Here is a 21,288-nt window from a genome sequence, read left to right on the forward strand (position 1 = left end):
GTGCTACGAGGTATGCCTGTTAACCAGCCTTGCTCTCACACCTAGAGTGCTATGGACTACACAGAGCCTTAGTGGACACTGTGTCAGGCATCACAGTGTGAGTCTGGCCCCTCCCAAACTTCCTGCCAACTCTGAATGAATGCCTCCCGGCCGTGGCTCAATTAGCACATTGAAAAGGGAGATTAGCACTCGATCAGAGTGCTTCAGGAAAACGGACCCACTCGTTGTCAGCTGTGTTGCGCTTTTTTGTAAGTGCCAATTTCACTGAGCTTGGCTTACATCCCCATGAGTACCGGTACTCAAACGCCGAAAACTTAAAAGTGCCGGTACTCAGTACTGGTGAGTACTGGCCCATTTAAAGCACTGGTTATAGGAAGATGTCCCAGCGTGATTGTTGGGAAGTCTGAAGCTCAGCCCCACACCGCCCCTCTCCAATCATGCTGACAAAGCTGCGCCCCTGACAGTAGTGCAAACATTTGATTGGTTTCTGAATGTGATGACTTGGTGATGTAGAATGATGGACATGAGTGATTGAAGCATTTGTTGTGAATTTGAAGTTGACTAGAGGAAGAAAAAAAAAGACACACAGATAATGGACGGATTCCAGAATCAGTCTTGACCCTGTGCCTCATGGGAACAGTCCAGCCCGAACTGCCAAGCCAGGTGCTCCCTGGACTGGAAACAAGCATCCTGGGACAGGTTTTGGGGTATCACCCCTCATCAGCCAGGTTAGCTTGAATCCAGTGGCACAGTGAGCCCGGGACCCATGTCTGGGCATACCCGGCACACCTAAGGCAGGAACACAAGATACACAGATGATGGATGGAATGCATAGCAAAAACTAAGGTGTGCGACTCTTGACTTCCGACGTTCTACTATTTAGAGTGACATCCAAGGAGATAACCTCATTTAGAGTAACTCTTAAGTGAGGGCTCCTGAGCATTGCGCCCTGTAAGTGAGGCGCTGTGGAATTGTAGGTAGAATTGTAAGTGGTTGAGAGGTTGACTCTGAGATAGTAGCGTCTTATGTCGATTTGAGGTTTCCCGGTGCTTCCGGAAGGATACGAAAGAGTTTGAAACATGTGGCGAAGGAGCGCTTGCAAGGGTGGAAAGAATCCTCACTAGCCTGGTTGTGATGGAAACTCGACGTGTGGAACAGAACTGTATGGGACACTCTTCATGTTGGAGGATATGTAACTTGTTTAGGAGAATACCTTTTCATACACGAATATTCCTCCAGGAATAAAGAAATATGGATCTACAGTGTGATGTCCAATATCCTTATTGGATTTGTGAATGTATCTTCTCTATTATTATATATTAAAGATGTTCTGTGCAGCACCTAACCCATGCAGTTGGTGCTTCAGTTCTGGTAGATTGTTGTCCGGTTTATGTTTATTTTTTATTTTGCTTTTAGGTTTACCCAGTAAAAAGAATACATTTGTGGACTCAGAGGCACTATAGACATTAACATTGAAGTATTTATTCAATTCTTTATATGTGTTGTTAAAGCCCTGAAGTCAAAAAGAACTGCAGATTCATGTTTCTCTGCAGATAGCCTCTTCCTCAGAGCAGCAAGCCAAAATACAGAATATCGTATCCCCATCATATCAATGCTCCGTTGAAAGAGTTACAACAGTACAAAAACTATCGATTCAAAAGGCATCCTCAGTACATTAGAAGAAGCACGTATGTGTTGATGTATAATCTAATTCTAGTGTCTGCATCGAAAGTGTAACGTCAATGTCAGAGACAGGAATGTAATTTAATGTGTTTATTCGTTAAACACGGCATCAGCAGAGAAACGCCTCCGCTCTCTCCTCGACACTGCATCCACGTCCAACGCTCTAGAACATGCATTCACGTGGAGGAGTGTAGCGAGGACAATAAGAAGAGCGCGAGGCAAGTACATAGCAGTAAATCAAATCATAACATAACACATCTTCCCCTTACACAATAATCAAAAACAAAACAAACAAAAAAAAAAACTAAGATACATCATCACAAAAATAATCTGACATCCATTTAGGTTTAGATCAAATGCGTTTGTTGCTACAACATGTACGATCAGCAATGACTTCATCTTCACCTTGGTCTCCTTCAGATGGTAATTCCATGTTGTTTTGCTCTTCAAAGGAAGGTAAGTCTACATTACAACTACCCCCAGAAATGACATTACTATCATTCACATTAGAAGAATCAGAATCAGAAGAATCAGAATCAATATTAACACAATTAGGAGTATTATTAATATTTCCATCCCAACTTGTAGTAACATCCCCCTTTGTAGTAATATCCCATTCAGAGTGATAATCATGCGAGCGAGTAATTTCCAAGTAAGGAGTTTTGCTAGACAAATTAGGAGGAGGGCGAAAAATGGCAATCCGTTTAAGATTCCAAACTTTACCATCCGACAATTGAACAGCATTTTTTAAGACCTTCTTAACTCTTAAAGGTTTAAAGTATTGACTTTCACCTTTACTAGTTTTCCAAGGTTTCTTAACCCTGACCCAAGAACCAACTTTTATAAAAAACATCCTTAGTATTGTGTTTTTGGTTATACGCTTCTTGATACTTGTTACATTTATTAACAATTCTGAATCTAATGACATCAACAGGTAAGGTAGTGGAAGTACTTTCTAATAACCACTCAGGATTGCATTTTGTCCTGGCACCCCGACCCCTCATGACTTCAAAAGGCGTTACTTCTAAAGATTCATGAGGTGTAGTCCTATACATCCACAAGATTTTGAAATTTTGCACTTCCCAATCACAACCGTTCTGAACGGCCATTTGAATAGAACTTTTCAAAACTCTATTGAACCTTTCAATCATGCCGTTACCAGAAGGTTTTAAAGCTAAGTCGTCCTGTGTTTAATGCCAGCTCTCTTAAAATACTCTTGGGTTAAGTTAGACATAAATTGAACTCCATTGTCGGAAATACCTTGAACAGGTAAACCTTCTTCAATGAATGTTCTGTCAAGGAATTTCAAAACTTCTTCAGAATCAATTTTGTTAACAACCTTAATGACAGGCCACCTAGAAAAGGTGTCAATGAGTGCTATAATGTATTTTTTTTCCACGCCAACTGGACCCATAATGTCAATAGCAATAGTGTGCCATGGTTTTCCGGGGATAAAAGATTCACCTAACTTTGGTCTCAGAGTGACTAAAGATTTGTCAGAATTACAGCAAGGTAAGCATTCACGAACGACTCACTCAATTAAGACATCAATGCCCGGCCACCAAAACCATTGCCTGACCCTCTGCTTAGTTTTAACAATGCCACTGTGTTCCTCATGACAAAGTTTAACAATTTTCATTCTCATTGAATAACCTTATCACCTCTGAAAATAGACCCATTGGTGACAGAAAGCTCATGTCTTATTTCCCAAAAGGCATTTGGAAGTTTTTTTTTACAAGGCCAACCATTATTTATAAAAGTGGTCAACTTTTGAAAAATTGCATCAAGTTTATAACTATTTGACCATTCTCTTTCATCAAAATTGGATAACCCTTGTGAATCAAAGCAACTTGTTCATCGTCCAAGTCATAAGAATCACACTCATGCATCTCAATAGGTAATCTAGACAGGAAGTCTGCAATAACATTCTTTTTTTCCAGGAACATACATGATCTGATAAATGTAGTCTTGTAACCTCAAAGACAATCTAGCGATTCTAGCTGAAGCATTCAAAATCCCTTCTGTTGTTAATAACCTGACAAATAGTTTGTGATCAGTACGTATTACACAGGACTTTCCTCAAATGAAAGATCGAAAATGGTCCATAGCCCAAGCACATGCGAGGGTCTCTTTTTCAATGACGGAAAGATTTTCTTCAGAAGGAGACAAAGCACGAGAAGCATAACCAACAATGTTCTCATTTCCATCAGGTCCTATTTGAGATAATATACCACCCAAACCATTGTTACTAGCATCTACAGTAACGATGTTGTCTAGGTCAGGATCAAATCCCTTTAGAGCAGGGGCTTCTACAATGGCACGTTTGATATTATCAAATTCAGATTGACATTCAGTGCTCCATAAGAACTTTACTTTATTCTTGAGGAGTTGTCTAATGTAGAACATTTTTGAAGAAATTATTTTAACAAATCTAGAATAAAATTCAGCTAGCCCCAGAAAAGACCGAATTTCCTCCTTGTTTCTGGGGTTGGGTGCATCACGAATACCATTGATTAAAGAGCGTTTGGGAGAAATACCATCTTTACTGATAGTGTGACCTAAGTATGTGATAGATTTCACAGCAAACTTACACTTAGAGTGCTCAACAGTTAACCCTTTTGATTCCAGAATAGTAAGGACCTCAAAAAGGATTTTGTCGTGTTCGTTCCTGTTAGCTCCGAACACAAGGATATCATCTTGGAAACATCTCACGTTTTTGATTTGACCAAATAAATGGTACATCAATCTTTGACAAATAACAGCCGCAAAGGCTAAGCCAAAGGGAAGCCTTTTATACTGGAAACACCTGAAAGGGGTAATAAAGGCTGTTAACTGTTTGCTCTCATCCGCAAGAGAAATCTGATGATAAGCAGCAGAGAGATCTATTGTGGAAAACCATTCTGCATTTTTCACCAAGTACAACATTTCCGAGATTTTTGGAAGAGGGAATTTATCTACTATAATATTATTATTTAGATGTCTAAGGTCAACACACAATCTTAATTTGCCGTTACTACATCTTGCTACTACAATTGGAGAAATCCACTCCGCGTATTCAATGGGCTCAATAATGTCTGCTTTAACTAATTTCTCTTGTTCTTTTTCAACATCAACATGTTAGGATTGAGAATTATATCTAATTTGCCCTGATCCTTCCAACCTAAAACTGAAGGTCCTTTCTTGGCAATATATAGTTTGCTGGTAGTCTGTCTATTCTTGAATTCAAAAACTAACAGCCTATACCCAACCATGTCTATCTTTTCTCAAGAGAACCCAACTGGTTGAATATCAGGTTCCAGAAGTTTATCACCCAATCGTGCCACAAAAATAGATTTCCACGTTTCTTCATCAACGATCGTATATGGCGAACCAGAGTCAGCGTACATTTGTACTGAAATCCCACCTATGAGCATGGAACACAAAGGTTTTTTTAAGGTTCTATTATTGCTGTCATAAATATTCCAAATAAATAACTTCTTAGGGTTTAAACTTTGTGAATTACTGGAATCATTGATGGTAAGTTTCTTGATACTATCTTCACACTCACTCGAATCCCAATCACCTTCATCTAGACACTTAACTTTCTATTTGTTTTTCTTCTTACAAGCTTTGGTAAAGTGACCCACAATACCGCAATTTGAACATTGTTGCTTTAAGGCAGGACATGTTTTACTCGAAGCTAAATGCGAAGGACTATCACAACGGTAGCACCTAAAATTGGTGTTATGGTTGTACTCCTTTTTTTTTTTTGTAGTGTCATTTTTATATTTTACAGAATTACTTGTTTTGGAAGTAGACATTTTAGCTTTGATTTTGCTAACAACCTCTGCAGAGTTTTCTGCAATGGCGGCATCTTGTTTAAGCAACTTTGCACTGCGACTAGACATTTCCGCCTTTCTTACAATGCTCAAAATATCTTTTAACTCAGCATCACCGTTTATCCACAACCTGTCTTGTACAGCAGGATCATTATTGTGCATTACCACTTAATCTTTGATAAATTGATCAACTAAATGATCAAACTTACAATCATCAGCAAGTTTTCTCAAAGCTGAAACATATTCATCAATGGTTTCATTAGCTTCTTGTTTCCTGTGAAAAATTTAAACCTCACAATTCCGATACAAACTTTAGGTGCAAAGTATGTGTCAAAATCATTCATTATAGCATCGAATACGTTGGCATCACCACCTCCTAATGCTTTGGTCATTCCTTCATAAGCTATTAACCCTCCTGGGCCGACAGAATGTAATAAAAGTTTCTTTTTCCTCTCTGGTGTCATTTTCCCATCTTCATCAATAGTGTCAATTAAGTTGAGAAAATATGCCTTCCATTCTGACCACTTCATACATGGATCAGAACCAGCAGGCCAGAACGCTTGAGGAGGCTGGATTGAATAACTTTGACTTGTCATATTGAAAATTAGACAAAAGAGAAAAGAAAAAATATATATATATATCTATTATTCAAATGTAGAATAATAGCTAAGGAAGTGTGGATGCCACAATGCTGAGGTGGAAAGAAATTGCATATGATGCACTAAATGAGTGTGCACATCCCTGTAGGATTGTGAGAATATTGTGCACAGAACAAAATAGGAGCGACACAAATGTGAGTATTACAATAAAAAAATAAACGTATTTCATGGATGTGCAAGTGCTGTAAAAAGGTGTGCACATCACCGTGTTGTTTATAAATAACCTGTAGACAGGATGCGCTGGTAATTAGGTGCGCGCGCGCATAACGGTGCAAGCTGTATGCAAACCGTGTATTTTGTAGTAAACTCGTAGACTAGATGCGCTCGTAATTAGGTGTGCGCATCAAGGCGTGTGCATATTGAAATAGTAATGATCGCTGAATTGTGGTGGAATGCGGTAAACGTAGGCTCCTGAGAAGATGGTGGCATACTAAGTTCACACAACGTGAACTGTGACGTCGCAGCGTGAAGGCGTAACCAATAGGAAGGCGAACTCTGCTGGTGTTCCGATGAACGAGACGCGAAAGTTAAGAGCGCTCGCGTAGGGACGGTTGAATCTTTAAACAATCACACAGTCAAAGGAGAGAGATAAAGTAAGTAGAATTACTTTAACAGACAAATACGACCTGTGGTAATCTTCAGTACATCGTCGAGGGCAGAAAATCCGAAGAAGGAACTGCCTCTTCACGATTGTTGAAGTCCGCTTCCGGTCGCTGGGTCTGTAGTTAAATCATTGTAGATCAGCACGGACGGCAAAGCGATTTTGATGCGTAGGTTCTTTCCTGTTCCACTCGTCGCCAATTGTAAAGTCAATGTCGGAGACAGGAATGTAATTTAATGTGTTTATTCGTTAAACACGGCATCAGCAGAGAAACGCCTCCGCTCTCTCCTCGACACTGCATCCACGTCCAACGCTCTAGAACATGCATTCACGTGGAGGAGTGTAGCGAGGACAATAAGAAGAGCGCGAGGCAAGTACATAGCAGTAAATCAAATCATAACATAACAGAAAGCCACACACCAGAATATTTGCATAGTAATGTGGGTATGAATAACATGATGACAATCTGTTAACACACACGCAGAGCAGAACTAATGAACGCTGTGCACTTTGCAGCAGTAGACAAGGCTGTACACATGATGCATGCAGTTCTAGTAAGTGGTCAGTGAACCGTATTTATTCTTGAACTGCCCTTTGGAAAAGGTATTATTTGTATTTACTCAAACTGCATTTTCTCCTACACCTTATAGGAATGGTCAGTCTTTGACCAAGTTCTCTGACTTCTTACCTTTTTTAAAGTGAGGATGTCAAACCACGTCTCGTGCCTATCAGCGCCCTATATTTGTAGTGTATTTTCCCATCATTGGAAGTGAGTATGTGTAAAACATCAATGGAAAGTACAGACTGGCTGGCTTACTCAGGCGGTCGCCTATGAAAAGAGTTGCATATGGGTGCTATATCATAATGCTGCCTGGCAACCACAGAGTGCATTGTGGTCTAACTTCTAGAACCTGGGGATGGCAAAAGTCAGTCACTCGTGAGCTGTTGTCCTGTCTAGCTGTGTTTGAGGTACTCACATAGGATCTTGATTAAAGGGTTTACGCTTCCTGCCTGAAAGGTATGCAAATGCAAGATTGGTTCCCTGTATTTCTTTCGGTGTTATTAATCACTTTGAGATTTATCCTGGCTGATTAATCTGTGAGCCATTAATGTCGAAGCCCTATGTTTTAATTATGGGTTCATTACTCTGGGCATTGTTTTCGATAATTCCCAGTTTTATCTAAAATCTTACTTTTTTAAAGCATGCATTATACTTAATGTTCAATGGACTAACCTTCTACTTTTCTATACCTTGACACTTTGCTCTTTACCACTTTTATTCTTTTTTTAAATTGATTATTCCTTTACCTTATGATTTCAGAATTTAACTTCATTAATTTAATTAGGGGAGAATCTCTCAAGCCACCATCTACCTTTCTCCTATTCCCTACTTTAAATTCTTCTTTTGTCCTTTTTGTAATTTAAACCATCAAACTCTAATATGTGTATGTATTTTCTCTGTGGTTTTGTTTCCGTTGGTATTGGTTTCCGATTTATTTACCTCACAATTTTTTAATTCAGAAGTAATTAAACCGAGAAAAGCATATGCAGTTGCCCGTTTAGACAACCAGGTCCTGTTCTTTTTACGAGGCATCTTTTGAATGCCAGTTGGCAACATTTTCCTTTAATTTCATTTCAGGGCCTCCCATAATTGTAGTTCCGCCAGAGAACAGCACGGTTAACATTTCCCAGAATGCCTTTCTGGCCTGCCAAGCAGAAGCATACCCTGCAAATCTTACCTACACCTGGTTACAGGGGAGCAACAATGTGTTCCATCTCAGGTAAGGGGACCTTTGCCTCTGAATAGTGGTGGGCAACAGGAAATGTCACCGGTAAAGTTAACGCACCTGTGTACATTGGATACTATTTAAAGACAGCGGAGCAATCGGGGTGAGTGTTGTTTAAACCTGGTTTATCATTCACTAATGTTTTAGGCAGTATAAACTAATTTCTAAAACAATTGATCTTTTTAGAACTCACCCATGCTCGCTTTTAGAATGCTGGCAATAGACTGAGTGTACAGGATTCGTAGGATGCTTGTTGCATTGTGTACCTGTTTACACAAAATACATACTTGTCTATGACAGTGGTTGAACTCCATCATTCCAGACCTTTTGGTCCCCAAATGTTCTCTATCTTAATGCATTATTGAACCTCCTAGCTGCGATATCCTAATGCTGCCCTGTACACCATCATGCAGAGCAAGTTAATCATGTCCAATATCTTGACTTCTATGAAGAAAGAACACTGCCTCTCATTTTCTGTCACTAGTATGAGTTTACCGCAGGAATCCTTTTTTGGATTCACATGCTGTGCATTATGCCGCCATAGTGTTCGAATCCAGAATTGTCCTTTTTTTTTTGTCTTTTTGGGTGTTGTCGACCACTATTTGGTGGTTTGCCCGTCCCCTGTGTGACGTCAGATGGCGCCTCAGATGTTCCTGTGAGTAGTCGCCATATTCAGATTCTTTTTTCCACTGTTGGGTCTGGAAGCAATGGAGGAGCTCCGAAAGTATTTTCAACAATTCGAGTTTTTGGGAAGAAAATCTAAGGATTCGCTTAAGACCGCAAAAGAGATGACGAGGAGAGAGAAGGGGACCCTTGTCTCTTCCTTTCCATGGGGTCCCCGCCTGCACCATCCACGTGGTCGGAGAACGAGGGCAGGTAGGGTACATGGAAAATACCCCCTGTAAAATCTGCCCCCGCTGCCGCCACAAATTTGTACAAAGAGGCCCCCACAAGGTCTGCAACCTCTGTCTCCCGAAGGACCATCAAGACGAGGACTACGAGGCCTGCGCCGCATTTGTACCCAAGACACTTAAGGTACGCTGAAGACAAAGGCTGGAACACTACACCACCATGTCCAGTACTCAGTGGTCGCAGGATGCAGCGAAGGATATTGCCTTGTATAGTGGCAACAACATTGAGGAAGCAGAGACAGCTCATGGCGGAGAATCGGATATCAAAATATACATGACCGATGCCGAAAAAAACAGGTGGTGAAGAAACCGGTAAAAGACACTGACAAGAAAAGACAAAAGGCAATAAAGCTGGTGAAAGGCCCTGAGCATAGACATTCAGACAACGAGTCCCACAAGGTAGCCTTGGTGCTAAAACAATCGTCGACCGATACTGATACAGACAAGACTGAGTTGAAGCCCTTGACGATTCCATCCGCTCTAGAGAGATAGAGAGAAAAAAAACAAGCCTTCTGAGATGACAGAACAGTTGACACTGAAGAAGAGACCTCCACTGATGCTTGAAGCAGAAGAGAAGACGCTTGAGGTCAAGCGAAAGAAAAGAAGGCTTGAGGCTGAAATGGCAGCACTCCTGCAAAGAAAGGAGTTTGATGACTTCTTAAAGGATTTTCGGCTCCCTCCTAAACTGTCAACGTCCCTTGACATCGAGGATGAACCGTCTGCCTGGAAGGCTAGAGCAACCCCAGAGGCCCTTGAAGAAGAGCAAGAGGAGTTGCACAAACTTAAGGAGGCCGAAGAGACATCAGGGTTCACCGAAGAATCGTGGCATGATCTCAATGCTGAATCTCACAAGGAAGTAATGGACAACTACCCTTCAAGGCCACCACCACAAGGCGGCCGATCCATGTACAGCAACCTCATCAAAAGGGCTGCTGAAACATTTGAAGTCCAGCTGGAGGAAGAAAAGGGAGATCCTTGTTTTGTCCTGGAGAACTTATTACTAGCCAGCAAGGGGAACCGATACCTTCCAATGCTGCTCAGCATATTGGATCAAGGGAAGAAGGCATTTCGGGAACCTGCCAAGGCGGTAACTCCCAGAGTAGAAAAAAGTAAAAGCCATCTACTCAAGTCCCAAGAAACATAAGGGCAAACGCTCCTGCTGACTCAATCATTGTAACAACTGCAAGAAAGTGGAACAACGCCCACACCTCCAGAGGCCCACCACCTGAAAAAGGAGAGCAAGATTCTTGGCATGGTCGAGAGAAAGATGGAGAGAGAGGTTGCAACACAGTGGTGGACTGCCAACTCTAACACACTGCTAAACAAATACGCCACCAACAATGGGACGAGATGGAGTCCCTCATGCAACACCTCCCAGAAGAGTACAGAAAGAGGGCCAGGCAGTTATGCAAGAGGGGCAAAACATAGCCAACGCATGCCTGAAATCCGCCTTGGATGCTGCAGACACTGCCGGCAGGAAGATGTGCACTGGCACAACACTAAGGGGACATGCTTGGCTCAGAGTGTCGGGATTCAAGCCAGAGGTACAAGCCTCTATATTCAATATGCCCTTTATAGGAGACACACTATTGGGCTAGGTGGTTGATGAGTCCTTACCACAACTAAAAACGAACAATGAAATGGCGAAAGCAATGGGGGCTCTACAATACAAAGGTTCATTTTGAAGGGGAGGAAACACAACCCGGATGCCCACTGGCAGAGCACCTTTCACATCGGGGCAGCAACAGCAGCAACCACAAGGCAGCTCACAACAAGCCATACTGCAGACCATGTACCAACAGTAGCAACATCCAGCCCTTTTGATAGACCTAGACAGTCCCATTTGTGCGCGTGGAAGGGGAAGAGGGCAAACTCTTTTTTGTACTTTTTTGTACTAGTTTATTATTGAACACTTGGTGTTTTATACCTATGTATACAATTTTTTCTGTATGCCTCTCTTCTTTGGTGTTATCTCTATTGTTTAAATATCACCATAATCCACGGTTCACATGCGCTGCTTCTATCTCCTTCAGACTGCTTAGCGGTCTGTTAGCTTCTTAGGGTAGGGGGTGGGGAAGGTCTGGGAGGAGGGCGGGTGGCTCTGCCTAGGGGACCTCAGTGGGGTGGCGCAGGGGGAAGGGGATACAAAATCAAAAAAACACTCAGAAGAATTAAATTGGTTGGATGCATCTATTTTTGCAATAAATTCAATGAAGATATAATCAAGAACAGCAAGGTTTTTCCCTGGTACAATTTATATGGCTAAAATTACTATATGTTCAATGAATGCAGGGGGGTTGAACGATAGATCAAAACGAATAAGGGTGGCAGAGTTTTTGCGGGTAATAGCCCCTGATCTTATATGTATGCAAGAGGCGCATCTTCCTTTGGAGAAAACGGAGCTGATGACAATGAGGGGATATAACCTACTGGTATGTTCTTCACAGAGAACTAGTATTCGGGGGTGTTCATATTGGCCAAACCACAGATAGGGCTGGTCAAGTGTAAAACCTTGGATGCCCAGGGTTGGTGGCGCTAGTCGAGCTTGAGCTAGGGCTTCTAATGTGTGTAATGTACAGATCAAATAGAAGACGACCCTAAGATATTTGAGGATCTCGAAATTGAATTAGCGTCTTGGCCTCAGTTGCTGCTCATATGTTGAGATTTCAACATACACCACGCTACTAGTCTCCAGTGAGGGCAACAATATAAGGGAGGAAACCTCGGGTACATAGGGCACTGGTACATACATGGAGTTATCAACAGCCTAGCGACCCAGGATACACCTATTATTCTTGCCCCCATAAGAAATGCATACGACTCAATTACTTTTTAAGTTCACCCTATTTATCAAGGAAAAGCTGAATCAGGAAACTCCCAAAGGTAGTCTTGCATCATAATCCACTAGTTTTGGAGGTTGAAGTCCAAGCAACTGTTAAACATCGTAGAAGGTGGACTTTTGATAGAAAGATACTTGCAAAAACTACATTCATTGAACATATCAGGAACTGGTTACAGGGGTTCTACTATGCCAACAGATATAGTGCTTCACATGCCATAGTATGGGATACCTTCAAGGCCGCCTTTAGGGGGAAATTATTAGTTTTGTCGCCTAGGAAAGAAGGCAATTTCAGGCTGAAAAAGAAAGACTACTAATAGAATTGGCAAAGACAGTGCAAGAACATGTTCTACAGATTTCGCAGCGAGTGGCCCAAACCCAGCTTAAAACTATCACTTTGAAGGCAGAAATTAATAGTTGGATAAATCGAAGGACGGCTAAGGAATATCAGACGCATGGGACCGAATCATATGAATTTGAAGAGTCAGTTGGTAGAGTACTAGTGCTACATATAAGACAAAGGGAAGCCAGAAGTAGGGTAGCCTCGATACAGAAAGAAAGAAAAGCATATACTGAGGTTAGGGATATATTTGGGATATATCAGGAATTTTATCAGGATTTATACAAGGGGGGGATGGGCCACCTTCAGATATCTCTCATATTATCTCAGAAGGGGATCTCGGGGCAGCTTTAGACCAATCCGCTAGAGCTGAGTTAGAGGCAGAAATAACATATAAGAGGTCATGCCAGCCATGCAACATCTTTCTTTGGAGAAAGCTGCCGGGCCTGATAAAATGCCTATTGAATTTTATAAAATATTCCAACCCCAATTAGCTCCCATTCTATTAGGTCTGTTTCTGGGGGTGCAATATACTGGGCTCCCCCTGGAATCATGGAAGGGTACAAATATGGTGATGTAAGGTAAAGATCCTGCCAACCCTGCCTCACATAGGCTTTGTTTGGCGACAAAGCAGAAAAAGTGCTCAAGTGCCTTATAAGGACACCAGGTCTGCGGCCAGGTCCTTGGGTCTCGCTTCTACCTCTCGACCGCAGTCTGCTTTTTGCCCCTTTCGTGGCTACGGAAGGGGTGCCCGCCACGTTCCGTCCAGATCCACAGGCCTGAGCAAGCTGTCCATCCGCTGTGTGGGTGGGGATGTGGGACCCACCATCGTGGGTCTGGGGGCCAGCGGGCGGGCCAGTCCACCAGTGTCCCCTCTGCAGCAGCCTCCTAGTCCGACCTTTCAGGGCCACCATTCGCCAGTGGGCCGCTGAATTCGCCATCACCTCCCCCACTGGCTCAACATCACATCAGACTGGTGGGTTTTGCAGATAGTCCGAAGGGGCTACTACCTCTCCTTTGAGACTACCTCTCCATCCATGCCACCTCAATTCCATTGCATGTCGGAGGATCTTCTCCACCAGGAAGTTACTGCTCTCTTGGCCAGGAGAGCCATTGAGCAAGTTCCTGTCCCAGAAGTAGGCCATGATTGTTATTCCCACTACTTTCTGGTGCCCAAGAAGGACAAGGGCCTGCGTCCTATCTTAGATCTCAGGCACGTCAACCACTTCCTCCAGAAGGAGAAGTTCAAAATGTTGACATTGGCTCAGGTCCTGTCTGCCCTCGACCCTGGAGACTGGATGGTAGTGTTGGACTTGAAGAACGCTTATTTTCACATGCCCGTCCTGCCGGCCCACCGGCGTTACCTATGGTTCACGGTAGGCCACAAGCACTTTCAGTTTACTGTGCTCCACTTTAGCCTCACCAGCTCCCCTCGGGTGTTCACGAAGGTGATGGCGGTGGTCGCAGCTCTTCTGCGCATATCAGGGGTTCCAGTCTTCCCCTATCTCGACGACTGGCTGTTGAAGGTGGGCTCGCTCCAGGCTGTCGTCTCCCACCTTTAGACTATGGCAGATCTCCTGCATTTGCTGGGGTTCACCATCAATGTGCCGAAGTCACCCCTGATTCCCTCTCAGAAGCACCTTTTCATCGGAGCAGTTCTGGACACGGCGCAGTTTTGGGCTTATCCTCCAGAGCAGCGAGCCCGGGATATTCGGGCTATGATTCCGATCTTTCAGCCTCTATCACCGGTTTCGGGTCAGACTGACCCTGAGGCTACTGGGCCTCATGGCATCCTGCATCCTGCTGGTGGACTATGCCAGGTGGCATATGCGGGCTCTGCAGTGGGACCTGAAGTTCCAGTGGGCACAGCATCAGGGGAATCTTTCAAATGGCGTCCAGATCTCGAAGGGAACGGCACACCAATTGCAGTGGTTGCTAACGAACCAGGGTTGGGTCAACAGAAGGTCCCTCTCCCTTCCCCAGCCATAGTTCACAGGGGTGACAGATGCATCACTTCTAGGGTGGGGCGGCCACATGGAAGATGCGGAGATCAGAGGCCTCTGGTCTCCGGCGGAATCCGGGCTCCTAATCAACCTTCTGGAGCTTCGGGTGATCTGTCTTGCACTGAAGGCTTTCCTTCCTTCTGTCAAAGGGAGAGTAGTGCAGGTGTTCACGGATAAGACCACCACCATGTGGTACTGCAACAAACAGGGCAGGGTGGGGTCGTGGACCCTATTTCAGGAGGCACTTTGTCCCTGGTGGTTCAATACCTGGCAGGTTCTCTGTACGCCAGAGCGGACAAACTCAACCTCCAGTGCATGATGGATGACGAATGGCGTCTTCACTCGGAGGTGGTGCAGGTCTCATTCAGCAGTGGGGAGAGCCTTGGTTAGATCTATTTGCCACCGAAGAGAACGCTCAATGTCAGCAGTTCAGTGCGTTGGAATTTCCAAGGCGGCACTCGCTGCGGTCTTCTATACGTCTTTCTGTCCATACCACTTCTGCCCAGAGTGCTGAAAAAGATCAAGTGCGACGGGGCCCAAGCCATTCTTGTGGCCCCGGACTGGGCACGAAGAGTCTGGTATCCCGAGCTTCTGCCCATGGCCATCGATCCTCCGATCAGACTGCCCCTTTGGGAGCATCTTCTGTTGCAGCAGCAGGGGACGGTCCTCCACCCGAACCTGTCCAAAATCCACCTCCTTGAGTGGAGATTGAGCGGTGACAGTTGAAAACTTTCGACCTTCCTCTCGAAGTCTGTAACGTTATCTTGGCAGCCAGGTGTCCCTCCACCAAAACGGTATACGCCTGTAGATGGAACAAATTTGTGGCAGGGTGAGCAGCAAAGGCTGTGCATCCCCTTTCCGCCCCCCCTTTCAGAGGTTCTCCTGTTCATTCTTTCTTTGGCCCAGCAGGACTCTGTTCTGGGCACTCTAAAAGGCTATCTTTCTGCCACTTCGGCCTTTCTTCTGCTTTCTGATCAGCCTTCTCTTTTCAAGTCCCCTATTGTAAATTGCTTCCTTAAGGGCATTACTCGCTTGTTTCCTCCAATTCCTTTTGTAATGCCCCAGTGGGACTTGAACCTGGTTCTGGCTCTAGGCCTTCTTTCCTTCCCAAAGTGGTTACCTCCTTCCATATAACACAGACCATCACTTTGCCCACCTTCTTTCTACCCCGGCATCCTTTTAAAGAGGAGGAGAGGCTCCACTGTCTGGATCCAAAACGTGTGCTTTCGTTCTATCTGGATCGCACAAAGCAATTCCTGGTGGATGACCAGCTCTTTGGTGGCTAAGTGGGCGCCAAGAAAGGTCGGGCCATGCAAAAGCGGACCATCTCTCGATGGGTCGTCCTCTGCATCAAAATCTGTTATTCCTTTGCAAAGAAGGAATCTCCAGTGGGGCTGCGCGCCCATTCCACCAGGGTGATGGCAGCCACTACTGCTTTGGGACGTGGAGTTCCCATTCATGACATCTGCCAGGCGCCACGTGGGATTCCTTGCACACGTTCACCAAACATTCCTGTCTGGACAGCCAAGTCCGGAGAGACTGCTTCTTTGGCCATTCAGTTCTCCAGGACTTTCTGGTGTGAACTTAGTTTGCAGACCCTCCTCCAGAGTTGGTATTGCTGGGGTATCTATTCTAAGGTGAGGAATCCATAACTAATAGTCTCTTTCAGATGAAAAGGGTACTTACCTTCGGTAACAATATATCTCTAAGAGACATATATTAGTTATGGATTCCTCACTGCCCCACCCATCCTCCTCGTTCTGCGAACTGACTTCTAGGGTAAGGGAAGTTTTTGTGCACTAGTGGTCAGTGTCTTGCATGGCTCTGTGCTTCTGGCGTGGAATGTCACGTAAATAACTGACGTCCGTGCGCAGGGGCAGCGTCTAAGTAGATACTGCAACGTCATTGAGGCGATCATGACGCCAACGACAAACGTGGAGTCGACCGATGCCACCTACCGATGCGCAAGTGTTCTGCTGAAGAAAAAATTCTCTGGATCCAGTCTGACGCCCGGGGGCAATTCTAAGGTGAGGAAACCATAACTAATATATGTCTCATACAGATATATTGTTACCGAAGGTAAGTAACTTGTTCTTTAGTTATCTTTTAGGTGTGGGCTGTTGGGTTTGTAGGGAGATAGGGTGGGAAGTTAATTAAGTAATAATTAACAATCAGTTATTAATGTATTCATTATTTAATTGATAATTATGTACATTATGTAATACTGATTTATTGAAGCTAGATTTTAGTTGCGGACTGCTAGGTTTGTAGCGGCGTACGTTGAGACATTAATTAAGTAAATAATTAACAAATAATTAATTGCTAATTAGTTGATTATGAGTTTTGTAAATTGCAGTATACTAATTTTATTGTAGTTGATGTGGGAAGTAAATTAAGTAATAAACAAATAGCATTGTTTTTAATTGATCATTTTTAAAGTGTTTAATAATCATATATATTTATTAATTGCTTTTTTTGATTTTTTTATATGTATAAAAAATAGTTCAACGCTTTCCCTACTGTTGCACAGGCTGGAGTGGGAAGAGAAAATATTACCCCTCCTAAGTCTAATATTTGGGGATAGTAAATGTAGCTCTGAAAGCCTGCGCTTTTCCTACTGTTGCATAAACTGGAGTGGGAATAGTATATCTATTATTCCCAGACGCCAATACTTTTCCTAATATTGTTTAGATATATCTATTATTAATATTTTTTTTCTAATTTGATATAGTTTGTGTATATATATATATATGTGTGCATATATATCTCAATCACTGAAAAAACAAAGGTTACGGGGACGGTATAATTAGGAAATAGAATTTCAAAAAACCTTAGAAATTTGAAGAAAAAATAAAAGGTTACAGGGATGTTATATTTAGGCTCACATTTCAACTATAACTTACAACCCTATAATGCACTGTCTATGACCTCACATATTACATTACTCATGACATGGTCAGTGACGTCACTCATGACATTTCAAAATACATCACTGATAACATCATCCACAGAACCACTAACACACCCATTCACACCCCCTATATAACTTCACATACTCCCACACAACCACTCACAAACCCATTCACAGACTCATACAAGTACTCACACACCCACTCACTGATTCATTGACCAACTCACAGATTCACTTACTCACACAGCCACTCACATAACCACTAACTCACCCATTCAGCCACTAATGCACCCACTCACCAATACAGCCACTCACCAATACAGCCACTCACACATCCAGCCATACACACACTAACACACTGACTCATACACACATACAACCAATCACACACTGAGTCAGTGACCCATACAGCTGCTCACACACCTACTCACTAACCCACACAGTCACTCACCCACACAGTTACTCACACAACCACTTATTTACCCATACAGATACTAACATATGTACTCACTCACCCATACAGTCACTCGCACACCCACACACTCATCCATACACCACTTACGCATCCACTAACTCTCCCATACAGCCATTCACACACCCCATCACGTACCTATACAGTCTCTCATATACCCACTCACTCATAAACCACTGCCACACCCATTCACCTACACAGCTACTCACGCAGCCTCTCACTCACTTATAAATTCCTACATATGTAAGTGAGTGTAGCAGTAAACCTGTATGTGTGCCATAAGATGTTTAAGTAAATGTGCTGGTTTGTGACTGTGTTTTAGTAGCTATATGACTGTCTAAATGTGTATGGAAGTGGCTGCATGGATACTTCAGTTCTTCTGTAAGGGAATAGAGACTTATGAACATGTGACTGCAGCTACTATTGAGTCTGCTGCAGGCATAAGTAGCTTCTAGAAAGTGACTCAATGTATATATGCTTCTGTAGCTGTCTGATTAGGTTGCAGAGAGGGTCTATGTTTTTGTATCAATTGCTTTAGGGGTGCATATTCTATGTAGTACTTTGCAAAGAAGCCTACAAGTGCTCAAGTAACTTATTCAACTCAAAAGGACATCTGTCAGTCTCCTGAACACAAAACAGCATCCTTTATGGCATACATACAGCATATCTTAGAAGTGTGTTTTGTGCACTAAAACCTGGGTTTGACACTTTAGAAACACCTATAACATGCCAAGTGAAGCTTGCAGTGACAGTGTATAGACAAGGTCTGCACTAGTAGCCATCACCTATTTTGAAATATTATTTCTCTGCATGGTTGAGAAGATTGTATAACTACTTGCTTACATACCTGAGAGAGTGTAGAAGAACACCGCTATCAGTACCATGTGATGCTTAAGTAAATGTGCTGGTATGTACTGCCTTCTGTAATACCTCTATTGCTGTCTAAATGTGTATGTAAGTGTCGGCAGAAATACTTCACTGCCTCTGTTAGGCAATGCAGAGCTACGTGTACCTTTGAGTCTGCTGCATGTATTAGTAGTTTCTAATGGGCGACTGAATCTATACGTGCATCTGTAGCTGACTCAATAGCTGAAACAGAGGCTTTATGTTTTCTGAACATGTATGTCAGTTGCTCTAGGGATGGCATACTCTATGTAGTACTTGGCATTGGGGCGTGCAAGTGCACAAGTAATTCCTGAACTGAAAAGAACATCTCTAATCTTTTAAGCACAAACCAGCATACTTTATAGCACACCTACAGCATCTCTCTTATGTGACTTGTGCATAGTGAAACTTGGATTTAAGACTTGACAAACAGCTTTTACATGGCAAATCAAGCTATAAGTGAAAGTTCACACACAAGACCTGTACCAAGCATCATCCATGTTTGAAAGAGTATTTCTCTACATGAATGAGAAGATTGTGCCAGTACTTGCCAACTTATCTGAGAAATTGTAGGAGTACACCTGTAGCAGTGCCATGAGATGTTTAGGTAAATGTCCATGTATGTGACTGCCTGTTGTAGTATCTCTAGGATTCTCTAAATATCTATGTAAGTGGCTAAAAACAAACACCTCAGTGCCTGTGTTACAGAAAAGAAAGCAATATAGATGTGACTACAACTATGTGTGAATCTGCTGCATGCACAAGTAGTTTCTGGGTAAGTGACTGAATGTATACATGCTTCTGTAGCTGTCTGACAAAGCAGGGTAACAGAACTACAACACCCAGAATTCAAAGACTAGCACTCTTTGAGAACAGCAGATCATTTATAGACATGTAAATATTTCCACATCTTCTAATGCCTTGCTAACTAAAGGTTCACTCTTAATCTACAGTTTCTTTTACTACTGTAGTAAGCAGCAAATGTACAACTTCCTAATTCAAAGCAGCAGATTGTGAACCAACTTTTCACACACATAGCCTGCAAATCAGACAAACTGTCACATTCTCATACACTCATAAAGCGCGTACTCACCTGTTATTAAAATTACAAAGCCACTCACAAAACCTCTCGTACATTACCTCATATAGTTCTAATATTTTAAAAAAAAATATTTGATGCTCTTATAACATTCTCACATACATATTTTAAATATTTTTTCCTCCAATTTACTTGTAATTCACATACCTGAAAATTTAGCCTGTTGATCGAATAGTATTTTTTAGTCTTATGAGATAGATACAATACTGTCAGTAAATGTAAAAACTAAGCATAAGAATGGCACACCAGTCTCACACAAAGCAATCATTAATGGCTGCATTTTCAACTATGCACCCTCTGATAGTGCGGAAGGCAGCAAATAAAAAACGCTTTCATTTTTTTTTATTTTGTCACTCCATCCCTGAGTGGTTAGCATGTGTTATCCCTTTCATGCACTTTTATAAAGAAGCCCATTATGTGTGGGTGTTTTACACACTACTGACATTAGGCTATGCGTGGGCTACATTTCTGTGATATCTGTGCTACATTTGGGCTCTTTTCTCTCTGATGACCATCTTGGGAGACTTATCTGTTATGAAGCTCCCTAATCTTCTTATTTACTGCAGTGTCCTCAGTAGAAAATGCTTTCAGTTTTCCACTTCCATTCCATAAAAATGGCGGTCAGATGTGCCACACTTTGGGCATAAATTGAGAATGTTAGCTCTCTAGTTGCTCATCAGAACACTGTAGTAAACTGCTGATCACCAAGGAGGTAACTGTCAGTCTGCTGCTGGTGTTGAAAGTGCATGTTTCATTCTACATGTCAGAATGTTTTAATGAAATAGAAGAGAAAGATATTTGAGAACTCACTTAAAACGTGTCCTAATTTTTCTTTCTACAGCCCTAACCATAATTTCTATGACAGAAACCCCCTCATTTTGTTCATTTCTAAATTAATTGTTTTAAGGTTTACCAGTTTGGTTCAATCAAGATTGCTTCAGGTATGCTATACTTTTGTCATAAGTAAGACTGTTAGCGCTCTAGTTGTTCTTTAGAACACTCTGGGAGGCTGCCATATAAAACAAGGGAATCAACTGACAGGCTGCTCCTGCTGAAGTACTACAGGAAGACATTTGAGATCTCACATGTCCTAATTTCTTTCTTTCTATAGCACTAACCATAATTTCTGTGACAAAATGAAACCCCTCATTTTTTTCATGTGTAAATTAATTGTTTTATGTTTTGCCGGTTTGATTCAATCAAGATGGCTTCTGGTGTGCTATTACTCATAAGTAAGACTGTCAGCGCTCTAGTTGTTCTTTAGAACACTCTAGGAGGTT

The 21,288-nt window shown here is 42.5% G+C and overlaps 1 protein-coding gene across 3 annotated transcripts in view; it reads left to right on the plus strand.

Annotated features, from left to right (window-relative positions):
• The window catches only part of IGSF9 (immunoglobulin superfamily member 9), an 808,805-nt gene that overhangs the window by 506,278 nt on the left and 281,239 nt on the right, over positions 1-21,288 (plus strand). For all 3 annotated transcript variants that reach the window (XM_085639861.1, XM_085639863.1, XM_085639862.1), the window contains one exon: positions 8,401-8,542. In XM_085639861.1, coding sequence (XP_085495987.1) covers positions 8,401-8,542 — 142 coding nt within the window. The remainder of the gene's footprint in view (positions 1-8,400; positions 8,543-21,288) is intronic.

Source organism: Triturus cristatus, chromosome 12 (assembly GCF_964204655.1).
Source record: "Triturus cristatus chromosome 12, aTriCri1.1, whole genome shotgun sequence".
NCBI classification, from domain to species: domain Eukaryota; kingdom Metazoa; phylum Chordata; class Amphibia; order Caudata; family Salamandridae; genus Triturus; species Triturus cristatus.